At 45.3% G+C, this 22,024-nt stretch overlaps 1 protein-coding gene across 1 annotated transcript; it reads left to right on the forward strand.

Moving 5' to 3' along the window:
• The first annotated feature begins 1,292 nt into the window (after positions 1–1,292).
• Positions 1,293–22,024, forward strand: Fmo2 (flavin containing dimethylaniline monoxygenase 2). The gene is made up of 9 exons (XM_042674452.1): positions 1,293–1,336; positions 1,682–1,819; positions 11,427–11,615; positions 14,149–14,311; positions 15,712–15,854; positions 16,161–16,360; positions 17,626–17,981; positions 19,515–19,587; positions 20,578–22,024. Exons 2-9 carry the CDS (start codon positions 1,688–1,690, stop codon positions 20,927–20,929), a joined length of 1,608 nt encoding a protein of 535 aa, XP_042530386.1. The 5' UTR covers positions 1,293–1,336; positions 1,682–1,687; the 3' UTR covers positions 20,930–22,024.

Raw genomic sequence — 22,024 nt, forward strand, 5'->3', positions numbered from 1 at the left:
TCAGCGTCCTTAGAACCATGGGCTTTATTGGCTTGTGGTACAGAGTCCTCTGCTTGCAACAGTTTGACAACATTCAAGCTATACAAGGGCTTTGTAGCCTCCTGACTTAGTGCCTGCCACCAGACAGGAGAACTGCGACCATCAACTCAATAGGATTCAGGCAACTGTTAAAAGCATTAGTAAGGGGGGAGGGGGAGGGAAGGGGGAATGGGGGGTTTCACGTCTGTAATCCTATCTTCTCAGGAGACTGAGATCTTAGGGTTGCAGTTTGAAGCCAGCCTGAGCAGGAAAGACTATGAGACTTACCTCCAACTAACCACCAAAAAGCCGGACGTGGAGCTGTGGCTCAAGGGGTAGGCTTGAGCAAAGAAGCTCAGGGATAGTACCCAGGCCCTGTTTATAAGCCCCAGGACCGGCACACACAAAAACGTGTTAACGTAGCCAGGCATGATGGTGAGTGCCAGCCGTCACAGAAATTTGGAGAACATAAGTAGTCACTGAAAGGCGCGGGGCATGGCCCAGGGATCAGGCACCGGCCTCGCGTGCAATGCACGAGACCCTGAGTTCTGCTCCCTAGGGCGGAAAAAGAAATTCTTCCTTAGATCAAAAGTTACTGGCACAGTGGGCTGGGAAGATGGCTCAGTGGTTGAGCGCTTGCCTTGCATGCCTGAGGCCCTGGGTTCGGTTCCTCAGCACCACATAAGCAAAAAGAAAAAAGCCGGAAGTGGTGCTGTGGCTCAAGTGGTAGAGCGCTAGCCTTGAGCTGAAGAGCTGAGGGACAGCGCCCAAGCCCAGAGTTCAGGCCCCACTATCGGACCCAAAAAAAAAAAAAAAAAGTTACTGGCACAATGGAGGATACAAACTCAAGTCAAAAATGAGACACTATTGTTTCTGTGAATGTGTGTGTTATGATTAAGTTGTCGTAAGAACATACTGGAATGTTAACCCTAGCTATGATTTCTCCCTGGTGGTCAGATTAGGGAGGATGTTCGTTTCTTTTTATTCACCCATTTTGACCAATTTGCTAATGCAGTTATTGCTTCCATTCTTTAAAAAAAAATAAGTCTTCACCCATCTGTGTGCCCTGTGTGTGGTGTATCGCTGTCAACATAAACACATTCTGAACTTACGCTTCGTCTCAGGACAGGAGACTCTTGCTTGAGTTCAGGCCTTCTAGCAAAGTCCTTGGAGGCCTACTGGCAGAGCACGGAGGAGGAGGGGAAGCTCCTCCCATTTCTCACAGCCGCTTCCATCCCTTAAAAACTCCGGCCTCCCCACACAACTGACAGAGAAAACAACTCCACCCAAGGGACGGCGCCAAAGAGGAAAAGCAAAGGTAAGGCGATCGCTGGGGGAAAGGGGCTCAGCAGGAAAATCTCAGATCTCTCCAGAATGTGGCCAGCCTTGGCTCTGGTCCCTGGCACTGGTTCATTGAATGGGTCGGCTCTGTCAGATGAGCTACTTTTTAATGTAAAACCAAGACACTGAACACAAGATGCTCAGTGGGGCGCAGAAGGCCACTGAGCTTGCCTCAAGGGTAAAAGACAGTGGGATCTGGCTAGAGAAACTGGTGCTGCCGACTGAATCATCACTGAGACGGCTTGGAAAGCCTGAGGGACCGAAGCACTCTCTGAGCTGGGCCTGGGTGAAGCAGCAATGACCCGGGCTGATTCCTCCACAGGAAGCAATGGCCAGGAAGGTGGCGGTGATTGGAGCCGGAGTCAGCGGCCTCATCTCCCTGAAGTGCTGCGTGGAGGAGGGGCTGGAACCCACCTGCTTTGAGAGGACGGAAGACATCGGAGGCCTGTGGAGGTTCAAAGTAAGCCAGACTTCTCTCTCTCTCTCTCCTCTGGGGATGGGTGCTGCTGCTTGCCGGGGCACGTAGCTAGCAGGCGAGGGACCTTGCTGACAGCTTTCACCAGCCTCTCTCAGTGGGTTGTAGCTCGGTGTATTTACGCAGGAATAGAGGCCGTGAGCTGGCACCTCTCCCTCCCCGGCGACACTGTGCTAACCCGGTGGGCCAGTCCAGGCATGTAAAGAATCTCTTCCTTTGTACCCAGCAATGGCCTTTCAGCAATCCCTGAGACACTACTCAGAGAACATACTCATATCACAGACCAATTTTCCACATAGAACTAACAGGGATTCGTTTCAAGATACCATTCCTCTTTCAGCCGGTGGGCCGCGTGCTTTCGTTAGGAAATACCTCCTCACTTCTGACAAATAAATGGTGCTCAAGTCTGGAGCTTTACCAGCTATACTCTAGCACAACTGTTTTGAAACTCTTCATTCAATGTTTTCTAATAATTTAAGGCGCTCCGTTCATAATGCCAGCTGTCCTTCAGCGTTTGTGTTAGAATCAGAACGATCCATAGACAGTGGTAAAGATGCATAATCGTTTCAGCCAGCAACTGTTTCAGGTGCTCACCACTGTGGTCCTAGCTACTCAGGAGGCTGAGATTGGGAGGCTTGCAGTCAGAGGCCAGCCCAAGTAAAGAGTTTGCAAGGCCCCCATCTCGGCCAACAGAAAGCTGATCGCTTACAAACTGACATGTGGAACGAAAACCCCTTTGTACAACTACTTAAATAAGTAGCCATCAATAACTACTTCAACATAAATAACAGTAAAAGATTAATCAGGGGGGAAAAAAGCTTATAATTACAATAAAAAAAATGCCTGTCAGTCATCTCAGCAATGCAGGAAGTAGAAATAGAAGGATGGAGGACCAGAACATCCAGTTGCAGAAGATGCTACCACACACATAACAACAGCTAAAAGATCCGCAGGCACCGCTCAAGCGGTAGAGCGCCTCCCTAGCAAACACAAGGCTGTGAGTTCAAACTAAGTTGCCAAGGATTTATAATTATTCCTCCCCACCGTCCTGTGAATTGGGACTGGCTTGCTACCTTCTTCCTGTGAGACACTGGGCAAGTTAGTTGCATCCCTGTATCTTTGTTACTCAATTTCCTTAACAGAAAATTAATTATCTCATGGTATTGTTTTGAAGATTAAGTGACATAATTCATGTAAAGAGCTTAAAGTAGTTCCTGACTCCTAATAGAGTTCTCTAGGGGTTAATTGTGCATAATCTCTTTATCTTATACACATACGCAAATAGAAAATAAGGGAGGAATCAGTGAATTATTCGTGGCCATATAGCTGGACGAATGTGCATTCGTGCCCAGACCCATATGATTCCAAGATGCTAAGTCTCTACTTAGAACCATGACCCAGCCTTCATTCCTGCTTGGAGAGGTTAAAGTTTTAAGTCCAGCACTCAAGAGAAGTAAGTTCATAATTGTGCTTAAGGTAAGTCTGAGTATCTTCCAAATAGGAGGGAATGTATCTGGCTCTGTGAAGAGCAGATTCTCACACTAGCAGAGCACATCCAAGGTTCTTCCCGAAGACAGACCAGCCATGAGGAAGGCAAAGTCGCCCAGCGTGCGTGCTCAGCTCTTCAAGCTAAAGGTCAAGCCCAGAAAGATTTCCTTCGTGTTAGCCTTCTCCAATGTATATGACCATCATCTTTTTTTGAGCTGGTCATGGGGCTTGAACTCAGGACCTGGGTGCTGTCCCAGAGCTTTGTAGTTCAAGGTTAATTCTCTACCATTTGAGCCACAAGTCCACTTTTGGCTTTGTGCGTGTGTGTCTAATTGGAGATAAGAGTCTCACAGACTTTCCTGCCCAGGCTGGCTTCAAACTGCAATGCTCAGATCTCAGCCTCCCAAGTAGCCAGGATTACAAGCGTGAGCCACCAGCACCCGGCTTTCCTACAGCATTTTTAAAGATCGATTACCAGGCCTGCAGAATAAAAAATCTCCTGGAGACTTCTAGTATATATTTCAGATAAAGCCTATGTTGAGACAAGTTTGGCAAAGATGGTGAAAATACCAAGTGAGAGATTCATCCAACTAAACAGAGTTTATGAGAATTTATGGAGGATTATCTGAGCTAGGTAGCTTTGCAAAGAACAAAACTGGAAGGAAAAAACCAGCTTGAGTCGTTTTGTTTCTTACTAACAATCAGTGGTTGGGTTCCTGAGAGGGTGAGGAAAACGGCGGTGATTCCTGTGGAAGCCAAGGATGTCTGTCCATTCCAGGTCATTACAGATGGCAGCTGGGGTGTGCTTTGGTCCTGACGCAAAGAATGAAGACGCTGTAACCAATTCCATTCAGTAGTAAATCACTGCCGTGTCTCCTCACCCATGAGGGGATTCAGTATCTAAAAGCCAAGGTCCCTTCTTTTATTATCTCTATCTATTGGCAGAAGTAAGTGTTACTTAGAGCAATCTGGCAACAGTGAGACTTGATGAATTCCAGGAAATTACTTCGTGTCCCAAACATTTCATGAGCCAATTCCCAATATCAGGAATTTCGGTGTTAGGGATACTCTCTTATGGACTGAATAAGTTGAGTGAAAACCTGAATTCACGGAGCTTCGTTGGGTTTTCAGGGGTTAAATACACCTTGTCTAGAACCTGGGATCAACATCCCATCCCAAGCCTCTCTCAAGACGACGCCCATTAGAGAAATGTAAGAGGGTGTCTGCACTCAAAGACAGTGTCTGCAGAGTGAAACCTGTCCGAAGCAAACCCGCTGAGGCTGATGGCGGCTAGGAGATGGGCCTGGCCCGGAGGAGGGGGGCTGACGCGAGGGAGGAGGGGGCTGCTACCTTCGCCTCAGGTGAACTTTGCCTCTTCGCAACTCTACTGTTGCAGAATCCGTTTGGAAATGAGTTAGTCGTTCATTTCTGAGTGTGTGCACAGTTATAAGACAACTTAATAGACCTAATATATATAATTTGTAAAGACACTGTACAGAGGGGTCACAGTTACATGAGCAAGGTCATGAGTCCATTTCCTTTCGAGCATTGTTACCTCCCCCACTACCCCAAGTTGTAAACTTCATTTTCAACAGTGTCTTAACTCTGACAAGTTAAAAACTAAACTAAACAGAACTTTGAAATCTGTGGACCAAGGCCAGCTGTGATGATACTGAATGCCACCCTCAGAGGCTCTCCAGCACCCCCTGGTGTTTTTTGGGGGGACGTGGCAGGGGTGAGCGGCTAGCTCTGCAGCCTTACCCCAGGTTTGGGGATTCTACAATTCGCAACCCCTTGTGGATAGAAGCTGAGGGGGGGAATAAGAACTCACCTTTTTTCCAGCCATTTGCCTGCCCTTCTTCCTTTGTTATTCTTGATACTTCGTATCCACAGGGAAATTACCAGCATACCTTGCTTTTCCAGCTTGGGAGGGTGTAATGGGTCTGTAATCTTAACTATTCTGGTCTAATCATGTCTAGATTTCTGCTTGCCACAGAGTCTTCCCCCTGGAGCCGATCTGAAATATCATTTGTCTCCGTAAAATGTGACTCCAAATACATTAAACTTATTCAAGGTTTTTTAAAGTAGGAAGAGTGTCCGGGCACTGCGGTAGGCCACAGAGGGCGGTTCAAGGCAGTCACTGGCCTCCGCGAATCTATAAACAACGGGCCTGGCGATCTCCCACTGTGGCTTATACCTCTCTTGGCTTAGATATTGCATTTGCACGGGAGAGTGGCGCTGTTTTGCAGCACTCGAGAAATAAAAGCGAGTGTCTGCAAAGTTAGAATCTGTAGAGTTGTTATCATGCACATTATCTTGTTTTATACTCACGCTAACTTCCTGTTTATTTATCTATTATCATGCCCCACGTACAGCCTCAAGTGGTGAATGATAAATATTCAAATGAGCCACGGTGCTGAGCTGCCACGTCTCAGCCTGGCTGCCCGTCTGGCTTCCCTTCACATGACGCCGACGACGCATATTTATTTGGGGGTCAGTTAAAACTCTGGGCTCTTTTCTGTGTGAACAATTAATGATCAAGTCACTGTTAGCCTATCCTTGTGAGGCTAGTTTTCTCTTAGCTCTATTTAGATGAATTCACGTTTGTGTGTAGTGAACGTTGCTAGACCCACGCTCTGGTGGCACAGCCCTGCAAGCCTGCGTACCCGGGAGGCTGAGATCAGGAGATTGCTGAGGCTGGCCTGGGCCAGCAGCGTGTGAGATGCCCTCTGGCCCAGCGGCGGGGGCCGGTGCGACCGAGGGGTCTTCCCGGGTGATGCGAAGGCAGCGAGTGGATGTCATGGCTACAGGCCAACAGAGACGGAAAAGACCCGAAGACACCATCTTAATGGAAGAAACAGGGTGTGGCCTTGCTTGCCTGACAAGCCAGCTATGACAAGAAGCTGAAACAGGCAGGTTTGGATCCAGGCACACACCCAGGAAGGACAGGATATCCAAAGTAAACCATACTCAGAGGGCTGGACGCAGAGCTCGGTGGGGGAACAGCAGCCCACAGGCTGGAACCCGCCACCAACAGGAGATAAACAAGCAGACAGACAGTCAGACTTAGTCGCTTTGAGCTTGGGTCAACAAGAGTTTATACGAAATTTCAATTTTGTCTCTGCTTTGAAGCACTCAGAAATATGACCAACCGTGAAATTCCTGCAGCATTATTAAAATGTTGGTCGTAAGGCTGCTATCCTGCTGGACTGGCATCTGCAGTCCCCGTACTCAGAAGGCAGAAGCAGGAAGACTGAGTTCAGGGTCAGTCTGGGGTATAATGAGACTTGGTCTCCAGAAAACAAACAAACAGAACAACAACAACAACAATGATCAAGCTAGGATCGGTGGCTCATGCTTGTAATTCCAGCTGCCTGGGAGATATAGATCAGAGGATTGCAGTTCAAAAGGAACTGAAACCTTCGTTTCAACCAAAAACGTTGGGTGTGTGGTGACGCACGTCTGCATCAACTCAGAGGGAGACATAAATAGGAGGATTTCAGTCAGGAAAAAAAAATCTCAAAATAGCGTGGCGAGTGCCTGAGAGCCGAGGGTGGTGGGTCACACCTGTAACTCCAGCACGTGAGAGAGGGAAGCAAAAGAAACTCAAGCCGGGCACCGGCGGCTCACGCCTGTCACCCTAGCTACTCAGGAGGCTGAGATCTGAGGATCAGGGTTCAAAGCCAGCCTGGGCTGGAAAATCCATGAGACTCTTATCTCCAATAAAACAATAGAAAACCAGAAGTAGCACTGTGGCTCAACTGTTAGAGAACTCTCACCTTAAGCTGAAGAGCTGAGGGACAGCGCCCAGGCCCAGAGTTCAAGCTCCACAGCTGACAAAAAAAAAAAAAAAGGCAATTCAAGTTTAAGGCTAACCTGGGCTCCATAGAGGCGCTCTGGTAAAACAATAACAACAACAATAATAATAATATAAAATGTGAAGCAGGTACCTAGTATATCACCTAAAGAGGCTTCCCATAAGACCATCTCAACACTGGCCAGGAATCCACACTTGGATTCCTGCTTTGCCTCACAGCCTCCCTCTGTGTTATTTGGCCTGTGTTCATGATGCCCTGTTCTTAGAGCACGGCAGGCTTTCCCTCAGAGCAGAGCCATTTCCTTCCCAGAGGAGGTAACAGCCTTGTTTTACTTGAAGAAGTTCTCAAAATTTATCACAGCACAAGGCAATGTAACAGATTTTTTTTCACTCTGCTGCCTAATTAGGGAAACTACACTTAGGAGATATGTGTAACTCTCCAGACACTCAAGTATGTAATACTATGGTCCCGTTGGTCTCTTCCTAAATATCCAAGAATACTTCCAGTGATTTTCCATTACCTATTTGTATATAGGTAATGTTTTCATGCACAGACTAGAACAAAACTTCTAGTATATGATCAGAAAACAAAGTTGTTGTTGTTTGTTGTTTTAGTCATTGGGCTTGAACTCTGGGCCTGGGCGCTGTCCCTCAGCTCTTCAGCTCAAGGCTAGCGCTCTACCACTTGAGCCACAGCGCCACTTCCAGTTTTCTGGTGATTCATTGGAGATAAGAGTCTCACGGACTTTCCTGCCCGGCCTGCTTCGAACTGTGATCCTGAATCTTATTATTATTGTTGTTGTTGTTATTTACTTGTACAATTATAAACTCAGATCTCAGCCTCCTGAGTGGCTAGGATTGTGTGAGCCACTGGTGGCTGGCTACATGGACGAAGGTTTATAGCACATATAAGCAATGCCATTTTCTTCCTTCACTATGCTACTCAACTCTCATTTTCATGTCATTTGTTTCTACTGAAGAGATAAAGGGGCTTCTATTCATTCCACAATGTACTGCCTGCTGACTGCAATACTCCAGACGTACACATAAACAAATAGTTCTTATGGTCAAAGAGTTTGTACTTTGGAAAGGGGGAGAGGGTTACAAATGAAAATCCCTACCCAAGAGGCTAGCCTCGAACCTGCTATGCAGCCAGCCTGGTCTGCAAGTTCATGCTGGGCCTGACTCTGCCTCCTGAGTGCTGGGACCAAACAATTTAGTTTTGTACAAACTCCATCATCATCATCATCATCGCCATCACCATCATCATCATCATCATCGTCATCATCGCCATCATCATCATCATCATCATCATCATCACCATCATCATCGCCATCATCATCATCATCATCATCATTATTTACAAAGAGATTATCATTACAAACTTTGTATTTTAATAGAACCAAAGACACATTTCAAAAGATCAGAAAGACCAAAGCAGTTCTCTGTGACCTTAGTTTTCTGCCGTTCTTAAACTTTTGAGTCAGGAAAGTCTTCTAACATATAATCTTAAACAAATTCAGACTATCTGTACTCATGTGTAATATCATCTTAGGCTACATTAGTCATCTACATAAATATGTGGGCTGGATTTTTCCGTTTGAAAGCGGCACCTCTCTGTCTTTACCTGGTGGCCCGCCAAGCCTCTCTCTTCTCGTTTTCACTTTCTCATTCAATGCTCACATCCATCTTAATTCAATAGCACTATGAAATAGTCTGCTACGTGAAGCTAGATGTAAACTCATACTATTTACATCTCATCCCGAAGTCCAAGCTTGGGACCAGGGCTGGGTAGCATTTGATATCTATTTTGCTTATTAAGCCATTATGATTTCCCAGGATTATGAAGTTCCGAGAGACAAAGGCTGTCTTCCCCTTCCTCCATCCCCGGGGTCCTGTGTGGTAGATGAGTGCTTTACCACCCCGGACAGACAACTCTGTGTGTGTGCACGTGTGTGCCTGTGCGTGTGTGCACATATGCGCATGTGGTACATGTGTGTGTGCGAGTGTGTGTGCACATGCACTGGTCCTGCGGCTTGAATTCAAGGCCTGGCTGCTGTCCCTGAGCCTTGTTTGCTCAAGGCTAGCTCTCTACCGCTTGAGTCACAGCTCCACTTCCAGCTCCTCCTGAGTAATTTTGATGTCCTCCCCTGCTGGCTCCAAAGTGGCCTCCTGACAAGCTAGGATCAGTCAGGCATGTGCCTGACCCACACCCTGGCCACGCAACGTCTTTCAACTGCGGTTTATCTATCTGCCCAACCACAAAGATGGTCGCTCACCCTTCAGAAGGAGCCATGAGGACATCAGTGCTTGCTGAGAAACCACAAGTAAAAACCCCAGGGAAGAGTTTTGTCCTGGCCCTAAGATTACTCAACAGGCTAAGAAGTCAGGCTCTGTTCTCAGACTCAGCTCCCCAGACGATTGACCTGACTGAAAATCCAAGCACATGTTAAGCCAATTTATTAAGACTCGGAAAGAAAGAAAACAAAACAAGGAAAGGACCAAAGTTCCAGCTATAGTATCACGCTCTCACGCCAGCGGAATACTATGGCTGCTTTGGTGAGTTTAATTCGAATAAGCTTAATGGCAGCAATTGCGAGAGAGGCAAACGGAGTATATACGTTGAGGTAGGCATCGTGCTAAGCACATTTACAGAGAGACTTCCTGGATGCCAGAGCTATTCGTGAGCCACGTCTTACAAGGGGAAATGAAGAAAATGGGTTGTGTAACCTGTCCACAGTCCTGGAACCTTAGGGTGAAGGACTCAGTCCACTCGGTAGGGTCCTCAAGCCCCTGAACTACTCACAAAATGATCTGGGGTTGTGGGGGAGGGAAGCAGTATTTCTAATGAAACAGTTCCCATTTTGAGAAGCTGGTTAGATAAGAAACTCAGGCATTCAGTCCTGGCAAGGACATTGTGTTCAGTCATGCTGAACGACCAGAAAAAAGTTTACACATCTATTTGACCCTGGTATTATGCAATTTGAAGCCAGTGTTTGAAAAGAAAAAAATGCCATTATTTTTTTCATCCAAAGTTCAGATCTTTGTATGCCTGTATAGAAGGCAGAAACTTATTTCTATCTCCATGCTTTATTGTGAACTCTTTTAGGATTCAATACTTACCAATACACACCACAGTAAAGTCTAATTACCTAGAAAGCCGGTAAGTTGTTGGTGATAACACAGTTCTCACCACATTGTCATTCTGATCCAAAAAAAGTGAAACGCACTGCTGGAAAAAGCCAGGGGTAAGCATGAGAGGGCAAACAAGTAAGTGGTGTGTGCTAGGCGCGTGTGTTGGCGATTAAAAGCCCATTTAGGCCAGAGACAAAGCTTATTTAGAGTTACACAGTACTTTGTGCAGCATCCTAAGCAGATGGTAATGACTTAAAGCCCTCTGGTTAAAAAGTAAAATAAAATAAATTAATGAATGAATGATGCATATATGAACCCATGAGAAAAAGAGATAGGAAGGAGGGAGGGAAGAAGATACCGGGCATTGGGCATGTGGCTCTTAAAGGACCTGATCTGAGAGCACACATTTCAGCTTCAGTACCTATAGTGGGTGTGGCGAGGCCTTACAACTAGGAAAAGCAGACTGCAATCACAAAAACTCCCTCTTTTTATAACATTTTGGGGTGTGCCACTGGGCACGCCCCTGATTTAGAGATGAGGGAACCGAAGCCCAGGGGCACAGACTCCCTCAGACTTCCCTCTGAAGGAGGCAGATCCAATGGCCAACCTTCTCCTGCGACTCCACACTGCGACTTGCTTCCTACTAGGCATTTTCAAAACCCTAAGGAATCTTGACTAAAGATTGGGCAGGGGGAAGAAAGGTCAGGTGCCCTTGATTCACATCCATAACATTAACTGCTCCTTGCAAACCTGAGATTAGCAGGATTTCAGTTCCAAGCAGGCTGAAGGAGCTTTGGGAGTGAAGAGACTCTGTCTCACTAGAAAGGCTGGACATGCTGATACCAATCTGTCATCCCAGCAACAGTAAAAAAGAAATAATAGGAGAATTGTGGTCTAGACCAGACCAGGGAGACTGACCAGAGCTCAGAAATAACCAGCGCCAATGGGCTCAGCAGCAGAGCTTCTGCCTACCTGGATATTTTAGTCATGCTACACACATACACACACACACACACACACAGAAAGAGAGAGAGACAGAGACTGAGACAGAGACAGAGAGCCCATCCCTCAGAGCTGAGAGGTAGGAATTGCCAGGAGCCACATCATTTGTAAAGGGCTGATTGCCACTAATTGTCTTGCTTGATCCTCTAGGAACACGTGGAAGAAGGTCGAGCAAGCATCTATCACTCCGTCATCACCAATACCAGCAAAGAAATGTCCTGCTTCAGTGACTTCCCGATGCCTGAGGATTTCCCAAACTTCCTGCACAACTCTAAACTCCTAGAATACTTCAGGATTTTTGCAAAGAAGTTTGATCTTCTCAAATACATCCAGTTCCAGGTACTATATTTGGGAGGTGGAGGACGGGTCTCTCTACGATGGTTCTGTTTGCATGTGAATGGAAAAGTTACACTGATGAGGGAAGGAACGGTGCGCAAACTGCCCTCCCTGCTCCAATTCTTTGTGGAAAGATAGGAGCATGATACTGAGCCCCAAACGTCATGCCATTGCCTCTGATATTGTTGTCGTATGTATTAACACAAATGAGAAGATCATCTGTCAACATTCAAGGTTTGAATGATGACAAACTGCCTTTAAACTAGTATTTTCTCCCTCCAGCAAATTCTCCTAGCCTCACAGTCTTGAGAGAATATATGTAAAAAAATTATATTTTATTTTTTTAACTTCTCTATAGAAATGAGATTTCTTCACTGTGTTAAAAAAAAACTTGCTACTTCCTATTCATCTCCGAAGCACGAGGAAGTAAATTTTGCAAATTGTTTTTCTGGTGAAATCTCTAGCAACATACAGGTGATCTGACCATTTTGAAAGACACTTGAGATTACCTCTTCCTTAGTGTTCAAAACCAACAACAAAAATCATAATATTCTCATTAAATGTGCTATGTTTGGTTAATAACCTACACTCTGAAAAATAGTAACTGCATAGAAAATAAATTTTAAATCCTTTTCTGGAGCATTTCTGTTAGTAAGGCTTACATTTTTTTTTTACCATACTTTATTTTCTTACTAATTCTAATTTCATATGCACCAGCCTTGCATTGTACTAATTTATAGTTGATTTTGATAGCACTCTGTCTTTAAATACTATTAGAATGTCCAGTTTTCCTTAGTGCAGCGTCCCTCCAATTCCTAGGAGATATATCCTATAAAGGACAGCTTCTTTCTACCAGAAGCTTTGATAGGACTTTGTCCACTTATTATCAATCTATTTAACAAACATACTTTCTTCCTATGAGATGTAATTATAGCATCTGTTCTTAAATGTACTCACTACCTTACGTATGTAACTGTATGCCCATATTAAAATTGGAAGAGAGTTATTTCTCTAGTGTTAGTGCCGCTATTGTTTTCTGGAGGAGAAAGAGGGTTGAAAGACTTGTATCCACGTGTCGGTCTCTGGACGGCACAAGTGATCGATGTTAAGGCCCACCCAATGAAAAACCTAGGCAAGCAGAGAAAGGCTTGTTGCTTCATTGAGATAATGTGCTATACCTCAGCGCTTCTTGAGAGTTCGTGGGACATGGCTTCCCTGAACAGCTTGTTAAAACATGGATGCTCACGCAACGGGCTTTGGGTGAGTTCTGAGTCTGGCAAGCTCCTGGGTGATGCCAACGGCAGTAGTCATGAAATCACACTTCAAACAGCACCTGCGTAAAATACCTAAAATCTTTACCCTCCACGGGGACCTGCCCCCGTGCTCCCCAGTGCTCTCCCTGCCTTCTGCTGCTGCCCCTCATGCTATGCTCAAACGGAGACGGCTCTGCAAGTCACTGGCCCCGAATAACGAAATAGCATCATCTACGGATTTGAAAACCTGGCTGTGAGAAGTCAGCTTTCAGTCACTGTGGGAAACGTGAGATAATCAAGTTTTAAAAAGGAAAACAGACTTATTTCAGCGCACAGGTTCAGAGGTTTCCATCCACGGCCGCTTGCCTTTCAGTCCATTGTCTTGGGCCTGCGGCCAGCTGAGCATCATGGCGGGTAGCACATGGAGCCCCAGTATCCTCTTAAAGGGGATGATCCAAGGAACTAACCTTCTCTAACAAGCTCCACCTCTTAAAGGTTCCTCTACCTCTCAATAATGCATGGGAAGGACACCAAGCCCTCAACACACAGGCCTTTGGGGACACTTACCCAAACCAGGGAGAGCCAAATGCTTGCAAACAAGAAAAGGTGTATGATACTTCTCTACAAGTGTGGCAAGAATTGCTTCTAGTTGACATTGTTTCTTGATCATAGCACACAGGAAATGTATGTAAACCCCTTTGAAAACTAATGGACCTCCAGAGTGAACTATATTTAACAAATCAATGAGCTGACGAATTCTTTGGTTCAGATGAAATCGTGAACTGTATTGCTAATGTGATGTACTATTTGGAAAATAATGAATATTAACCATGACTATTCAAGAGATCTAATAATAGGCCAGTCACGCTGTAGAGAGTTTCACGTGAAATCTTTTCCTGAGAGCTCACACAGAAGTGGACATAGAAAAGCTTCTTGAAAAACATTTAACCCATGCAATGACTGACATTATTTTGTGTCACTGGCCAGACTTGTCTTCCATTTCTTTTCTCACTCCAGTCTTCATTCAGTACTTGGCACCCTGAACATTCTGATTTCTGCTTCTGAATCCTCTCTTCTACACGTAGCCGCAGATACTTAGTTATGCCCACCAAAGATTGAAAAGGACGTACTTGGTAGAGTTTGAACTCAGGGGCCTGCAATGCACTCAAAAGGAAACCAAATGAAGTTAGACATAACACTTTATTCGTTGCTGTTTCCAAGCCCCAGACAAGACCCATGCTATGCTCGAGTAATGAGCAGAGCCTTCTCTGTGTTTGTTCAAGACGACCGTCCTTAGTGTGAAGAAACTCCCCGACTTCCCATCCTCTGGCCAGTGGGAGGTTGTTACCCAGAGCCATGGCCAGGAGAGACGCGAGGTCTTCGATGCGGTCATGGTTTGCAGCGGGCATCACATCATACCCAACATTCCACTGGATTCATTTCCAGGTGAGGCCTGGGGTGGGGGGGGGGGGGGTGCGGCATTCAGCTTATTGCAGTGGGTCTCCAAACACATACAGTTAAAGACCTATGCTCCTATGCTATTTGAGTTGGCGGATGGGATCACTGTCGTGACCGGGGATAGCAGCGAAGGTTGAACAGAGCTGGAAAGAAAAATATAATCCGAACACCATCTTGGTTCCCATGGCCTTGTGGGGACTTCCTGTACGGAGAACTCGGGGAGCCCTCCAGGGTCCCAGAGTCTCTCCTCAAACTTCTGAGAATTCTCACGCACGCCGGTTCTTTGTTGGAGAATCTGTTGCCCACACACCCTCCCTAGCCTATTTCTATCCTTCCAAACGCACGTCAATGTGCAGCATCCTCCAAACCTTTTCCACAGAGCCACACCCACAGTTCTGGATTCCCGGAGCGGATTGCTGGCAGCTAGGCTCAGAGCCACAGCACAGGGATGGAAGGGCAACGGCAGGGAGTCTCTGCAGCCCGACGCTCCCCAGCCCCCTCCCTCAGAGCACATTTCCACCCAGGGCCCTCAGGAAAATATCCAACACGGTGTTCACATCCGCAGAACCACATTTGGTGCATCCAAAGCCCTATCAGCTACCACTCCATTCTCAGAGATTCAAACGCTGTAGGGTAGAGCTAAGACCATAAAAGCTTGCTGAACTACTTTTAATATACAATCAAGGACTGCGTCTAAATCAATGCTCCACACACAGAACTATCTGGAAGGTTTAAAAGAAACACAAAATGCTGGCCCCATCCAGAATTTCTGCTTCCATAGCTCTTGAAGGATTTGTGTTTCTACCGAGCTCCCAGATGCTGCTACTGTTGCTGGCCGTGTTACTGTACTTTAACCAACAATTCTTTGCTGGTTCTTTCAACTAACTCAAGCCCAAAAGACAAATGCTTTAAACAACCACGCTTTTCTGGGAAGCATGAAAGTAGTCATTAGGAAAGAACACAGGTTTATATGCAATTAACCACCAATATGTTACTCACTTACTCATTCTACACCTTTTGTTTACTTGGCTCTTCATATGCTTTTTTTTTTTTTTTTTTTTTTTTGCAATGGCAAACTCACAATGGCGTTAGTTTAATTAGTATACAATTACAACAACATACTTTCATGATTTTTTTAAAAAAATATTTGCTAGACAAAATTAAAAGAGACATTAGACAATCGAAAATAAGGAAATGACCAATTAGAATTCAGCTTCTGACTCTCATCAAAAACATGTACTTTTCTCTAATAAATATATGCACTTCTGGTTCTCTACAGTATGTACCATATGCACAATATCTAGTTTTTACTTGTCCCCCCAAAAGGAAATGCTTGACATAATTGCTGATTTGAACATTCATAGCCTCCTCTCCTCTTCTCTCTGCAGGAATTGAGAAGTTCAAAGGTCAGTATTTCCATAGCCGCCAATATAAGCACCCCGTTGGATTTGAGGGGAAACGAATCCTGGTGATTGGAATAGGAAACTCGGCTGCAGATATTGCTGCTGAGCTGAGCAAGAAGGCCGCTCAGGTGAAGTATCCTCTGCTTAGCTTCTGCTGAGGGTGGGGAGGAGGAGGAGGAGGAGCAGCGATTGGAGCAACCCAAGTTTATTAGCCCCAACCTTGTCTCCCGTCTCCATGAAGTCCTCTGGGCTTTGCAGTAGCGTTCCTCCAGCAAAGCGGGAGTTGTGGATGCGGTCTGTGAGGGCAAAGTGACCACAGGGCAAGGACAAGTAGGCAGACTTCGCTTGGAGGCCTCCGCCGACTCTAGAGGCCGCTATGCGTACAGCAGCGTCCTCCCCGCAGGGACCCTGCGCTAACTGCATCTGTTTCCCAGGTATTTATCAGCACCAGACACGGTTCCTGGGTGATGAGCAGAATCTCGGAAGACGGCTACCCCTGGGACATGGTGTTCCACACTAGGTTTAGCTCCATGCTCCGAAATGTCCTGCCGCGGACGGTTGTCAAATGGATGACGGAACAGCAGCTGAATCAGTGGTTCAACCACGAAAATTATGGGCTTGAGCCTCAAAACAAGTAGAGTTATTTTGCTTTTTTTTAAAAAACGGAATACTGATTAGGAAACCATAGGTACTTCTCTTTAAAAGGTAGTTCAAATTCTAAAAATACATGTACCACATAGGCCATGGAGTTCGAATTCTATGGGTCCTTAAGAATAAGAATGTAAAGGTAGGGTAGAGCTGAGTATGGTGGTACACTACCGCAATCCCGGCTCTGAGGCAGGCCAGTCATGAGAGTGAGGCCAGCCTGCGTTGAATAGTGAGACTGTCTCCAAAATGTTGGTGTAGAATGGACGTGTAATAAGCCGCTCCAGAAAGAACTCAGATGTATAGGAAGAACTTTCTAAGACTTTAAAAGATGGTGACTTTTTTCTGAGGTGAAGGAGAGTGAATAACTCTCCATGTGACAAGTTTGTTTTCCTTACTCCACAAACCACAGGACTCTTCCCACGGGCAGCTTTTGGGAACATATTTCTTTCTCTGCCCAAAAGCCAGTATTTGTTGATCTTCAAGCTACACTTCATTGAAATAATAAGCACAAGCAAACATTATGGATGTTTATTTTCTTTAGTTGATAACAGCCTCTTTCCCTCAAAAAAAAAAAAAAAGACTTTAGAATTTTTGCCAAAAGTCGTGTGACTGCTGTGTACTGAGATGTGCTATGGGAAAAATGTACTCTCCTACCTTTGGAAGGAGAGAACAATCGCAAACCTGAGAATGAGACAAGAACTCCCGAGCTACAAGCTGACTTCATTCTACCATCACGCTGCCACGAATGCAGACGCCACAGACATCGGATAAACAATGTCACTAAGCCTAATTTTATAAATTCATTTTCATACTGATCCTATAGTAGGTCTCATGGTTAATATGGTGCATTTTCCCTTCTTTTTTTCTAATCGGATAGGGATTACATAAATCAGCAAAATAATGAAAGGTAATAACCAAAAAAAAAATGGTAGAAGTATCAAGGAGATACTATTTGCCAGCACACTGAGAAGTTCACCATAGGACTAGCATGTGTCTAAGCTTGAGGATGCTTTCTTCTTCCAAATACCTTTCACATACCTCACCCAACATCATCCTTCATTTACTGAGAGCTGTGTGGCATGAGAAGAAAGTCAGATAATAAGGTAGGACCAGGCCAACTGATCAAGACAGAGTGTTATGGATGTCCAAGAAAACCCTTAATTTTCAAATATTTTCCCCTAGAAATATCTAGAGGATCCAAGATTCTCCAGTGAAAGCTCTGAATGTTTTCATTTTTCCCGTGAACCTCAGGTACCTCATGAAAGAACCCATACTGAATGATGACCTTCCGAGCCGCATCCTCTACGGCGCCATCAAGGTGAAGCCGAGGATAAAGGCGCTCACGGAAACTGCCGCCATTTTTGAGGATGACACCGTGGAGGAGGACATTGACATCATTGTCTTTGCCACAGGATATACTTTCTCTTTCCCTTTCCTTGAAGATTCTCTTGTCAGCGTGGAGAATAACATGGTGTCGCTGTATAAGTTCATGTTTCCCCCTCAGCTGGAGAAGCCCACCCTCGCTTGCATTGGTCTCATCCAGCCCCTCGGTTCCATTTTCCCAACTGTGGAACTTCAGGCTCGCTGGGTGACCAGGGTTTTCAAAGGTGAGTGGACAGCTCAACCTGGCAAATCCCTATCAGGTTCTAAAGCTGTTCAGAGGCTTCTCTGCGAACATCTGCGTGGCACTTCAGCCCTCTCGGAAGACTTGTTTCCCTACCTCGGAGCATTCAGTTCTATCACCTACAAATGCGTTGACCCCCAGCCTGTGCTGGGGCCTGGCGATGCGGACAGGAATGGTAACAGTTGTTTTAACAAGGTTTGGCAGATGCTGTGAGACTCCTGTGAGAAGGAGTGAAAAGGTAGTTAGCAGGATGACAGGAGAGCACGCGGGTGGTTGAGTTTTTCAGGTGGAGAAATAACGCACGGAAGCAAGATGTGCGCTGGGAACTGCCGACGTGAGCCGGCACTGCGGAAGCGCGGTGCGCGTGGCAGGAAGGACTGAGGTGGGAGGCTGACAGGAATGGTGTGCTGTGGGAAGGATCCGAGTCTCTGAAATGCAAGTCGGTTCTTCCCAAATTTGGCCTCTTGAATTAACTCGGGCCTAACGGCCTGGAATCTGCATTTCAGAAAGCTCTTCAGCCGGCGGCCCCAGTGAGGGAGTGTAAGTAAGAAGCAGGCCTGACCACATGTATAGTTCAGCCAGGTTCTTCGCGCCTCAGTGTGAAACAGATTTAAAAGGGGGGAAGAAGAGAGGCTCCTTGGAGCTCCTGTTTCCCAGGTGCCAACAGGGACAGGCAGAGGAGAAATAATGCAGCACAGAACTAGCAGGACCGAATGATGGGCTCAGTGTGGAAAGAGGGGGAGAAGGACATCCTATCGAGTTCCACGTGGGTCCTCAATGGGACAGACGCAGTCCTGAGGACAGAAAGCATAGAGCCTCAAATGACAGAGGAGGTTAGGATTGCTTAAACTTGCGGTGCTGGCTGTCTGGCCACATGAAGGGACCTGGCCATTCTTCAACTTGCCCGAAGCCCAGGGACACCTCTGTGTACAGGAGAGGAACTCGGCACGCACAAGGATTCTTGCACTGATGCACATTCTTTGGCCTCCAAACCTATCCTTAATTGGAGCCAGTTTCAACTCTCACTGCATTTACTTCTTGGTTTTCCTAACTATCAGGTCTCCGCCCTTGAGCTCATTTCCCTAAATTCAATAGCCAAACATATCCGTTCAGTTCTTTCAAGCCTGATCTTGTCACCTTGAACAGGAAACTGTCTCATAGGGTCTTAGGACCTCCAAAGCGGAGTCCAAATCACTTAGCACAGCTCCCAACCATGGAAGAGATGCTGGAGAGGTAGACCCGGCCTCTTCTCTTAGTCCGACCTTCTTAATGCTGCAGACCATGCTGTAGGCTGAGTTTGCAGACCATGCTGTAGGCTGAGTTTGCAGACCGTGCTGTAGACTGAGTTTGCAGGCAACATCAGTAAAGCCCATGGCAGACTTACCCTGGAGTTCAATAATCAAACAGTCTGATCTGATATAGAATGATTAAATAGCCAGATTTTTAATTCTCAAAACAAGCAACTAGGTAATGTAATGACACACTGTTCAAAACAACTTCTTTTGTTGTTTTCTAGGCTTGTGTAGCCTGCCCTCAAAGAATACTATGATGGCAGACATTATCAACAGAAATGAAAAAAGAACCGACCTGTAAGCATGTTTCGGGGGGGGGGAAAAAGTTATTTACATAGAGTAGAGGTGCTTCTCAAAGTATGGTGATCTAACTATCTATGAAAGCCACTTATCTGTCTATTAAAAATGCAGTCTGGCTACACCCATCCCAACTGAATCAGAAGTTTCATGAATGAGACTGGAAATTTGCATTTCTGTGGCATTCCCAGATGATGCTAGTTTAATAACCGATTTCTTAAAGGCAGAAATTGTGCCTAATCAGAAGATTGTTTTCCTTGGAATAATATAATTCCAGATGTAAATGATGTTCATGTACAATCTCCCACCTTCCCAGGTCACCTACACGCTTGCTAACCAGGGAATCACGTGGGCAGTAGTGGTGACAGCAGCCTGAATATCCCTGGCAAGTTAGCTTGGGGTGCCCATGAAGCCGATCACAGAGGGGTTGAGGTGCGAGGAGGTTTGTGATTTTGCTGAGGTAGAAAGTGTCACAACAATGACAAAACACTCCTGGCAAGTTGGCGTTGGGGCCTTGGCATTTGCATAAGAGTTAATCCCCCATGTTCAAAGTCTAACTCATCCAGCACATACCAAACATCTATTCTGTGCCATCCCAACTTCAAGGTATTACACTTGTTTAACATGTTGATATGAAGCATCTCCTTGGCGGAAAACGCCGAGCTAAATTGTGATGTGCATTAGGAATTTCTGCAGCAAGCCTCACATACTATATACTTGCCAGAAGACTTAGAGCAGATGCATGACTCTTCCATGCCAATTGAAGTTCTCAATATAATTAGATCAGTAGAGTTTCATTTTCAAGACTTTCCATGTCTAGTTTGTAGCCTACTCTCCGGCTGAGTCGGGGCCTCCTGTGGGGCTAAGCTTACAGCGATTCATCCGTCCGTCCGTACTTCCCTCCACTTTTCTCAACTGCTATTGAGGGCCTTTCATTCTTACGTAAGTGAGAACATTTTATGATATGTCTTTTTCGCCCTCTTCATTCAGGTTTGGGAAAAGCCAGAGCCAGATACTGCAGACCAATTACGTCGACTACCTGGATGAGCTCGCTTTAGAGATAGGAGCAAAGCCCGACATCACCTCTCTCTTGTTCAAAGATCCCAAGTTGGCTGTGAAACTCTATTTTGGGCCTTGCAACTCCTATCAGTACCGGCTGGTCGGGCCTGGGAAATGGGAAGGTGCTAGGAATGCCATCTTCACGCAGAAGCAACGGATACTAAAGCCCTTAAAGACACGGGCTCTAAAACACTCATCTCGCTTCCCATCTCCCTTCCTGCTGAAAGTCCTGGGGCTTTTCACTCTGATTGTTGCCTTCTTTTTCCATTTCCAGTGGTTCTGATCTGTCTGCAAACCACTTTTTCGGCTTTCTTACTTTCTCAGTACCTCTTAAAGAAAAAGAAGGCTACAAGAAATAATATTAACTCTAAATGTTCACGTTAGAAAGACAAGTAAAAGGATTAATTGTAGGGAAATAGGAGAATGAGGTCTACATGTAAAACCAAAATTATTTCCTTGCCATTTCACCCTTCCCTCAAGGTAATTAGAGATTAATTTTGGAGAAAAGTACAATTAAATAAGCCCCGCCCAGCTCAATAGCACTCTCAGTCTGGATAGGGCTTGAGCTATGTGATAGAATTACACAGAATGAGAAGCAGGATCCATAGTGTAAATTATGAACAATTTTAATAGCGGTAAGGTATTGAAAACTCTTGCACAAAGTACTCAGCAGTGGTCCTATTATTATTATTATCATTATCATTAGAGATTCTATTATTTAATAGATCTCAGATGCTGCTGTGCGCCATTGGCTAGGATCACTCAAAAACACTGAACTGCGGAAAATGGTGGTGACACACGCTTGTAAACTCAGCCCTCAGGAGGATTGAAACCCTGCCCCAAACCAAACCAAACCGAAAACACTGGAGGGCCTCATTACTAAGCAAAACAACAACCCTATAAATGACAAATACTCCGAGTATAAAGCTCACTGATAAGCAAATAAGTTAAGAAAATAGTTACATTGCTTACATTTGGGGCAGAAAAGAATATAAGTAAGATAAATAAAATAAGTAAGATAAGAATATAAGTAATGATGCCATAATAGCTAGCTAAAAAACATAGATAATAGATATATAATATGTGAAATGCTTATCATAGGCCAGATATTGTGCTGTGTACACATCATATATATTATATTTTGCTTCCCACAACAATTCTGAGGTGAAAACAGCTGTTATACCCACTTTACAGATATAAAACTGAGATTCAGAGCAGTTGTATAACAAGTACAAAATCACATGTCTAATCCTAGATGAAGCTCAAGTTGGAGCCCAGGATGGATGGACTTTAGAACTGAAGGTTATAACTTCATCCACAATACACTTATTTATAAGACATCTACTATAAATAAAGTACTTACTAATCATTTATTTTA

Source organism: Dipodomys spectabilis, unplaced genomic scaffold (assembly GCF_019054845.1).
Source record: "Dipodomys spectabilis isolate Male_0828 unplaced genomic scaffold, ASM1905484v1 ptg000019l, whole genome shotgun sequence".
Lineage (NCBI taxonomy): Eukaryota > Metazoa > Chordata > Mammalia > Rodentia > Heteromyidae > Dipodomys > Dipodomys spectabilis.

Coding starts and splice junctions, on each gene's coding strand:
- Fmo2 (XM_042674452.1), top strand. CDS start 1,688: ATGGCCAGGAAGGTGGCGGTGATTGGAGCCGGAGTCAGCGGCCTCATC. Junction 17,982..19,514: donor GGTGACCAGGGTTTTCAAAG/GTGAGTGGACAG, acceptor GTTGTTTTCTAG/GCTTGTGTAGCCTGCCCTCA. Junction 19,588..20,577: donor AATGAAAAAAGAACCGACCT/GTAAGCATGTTT, acceptor CTCTTCATTCAG/GTTTGGGAAAAGCCAGAGCC.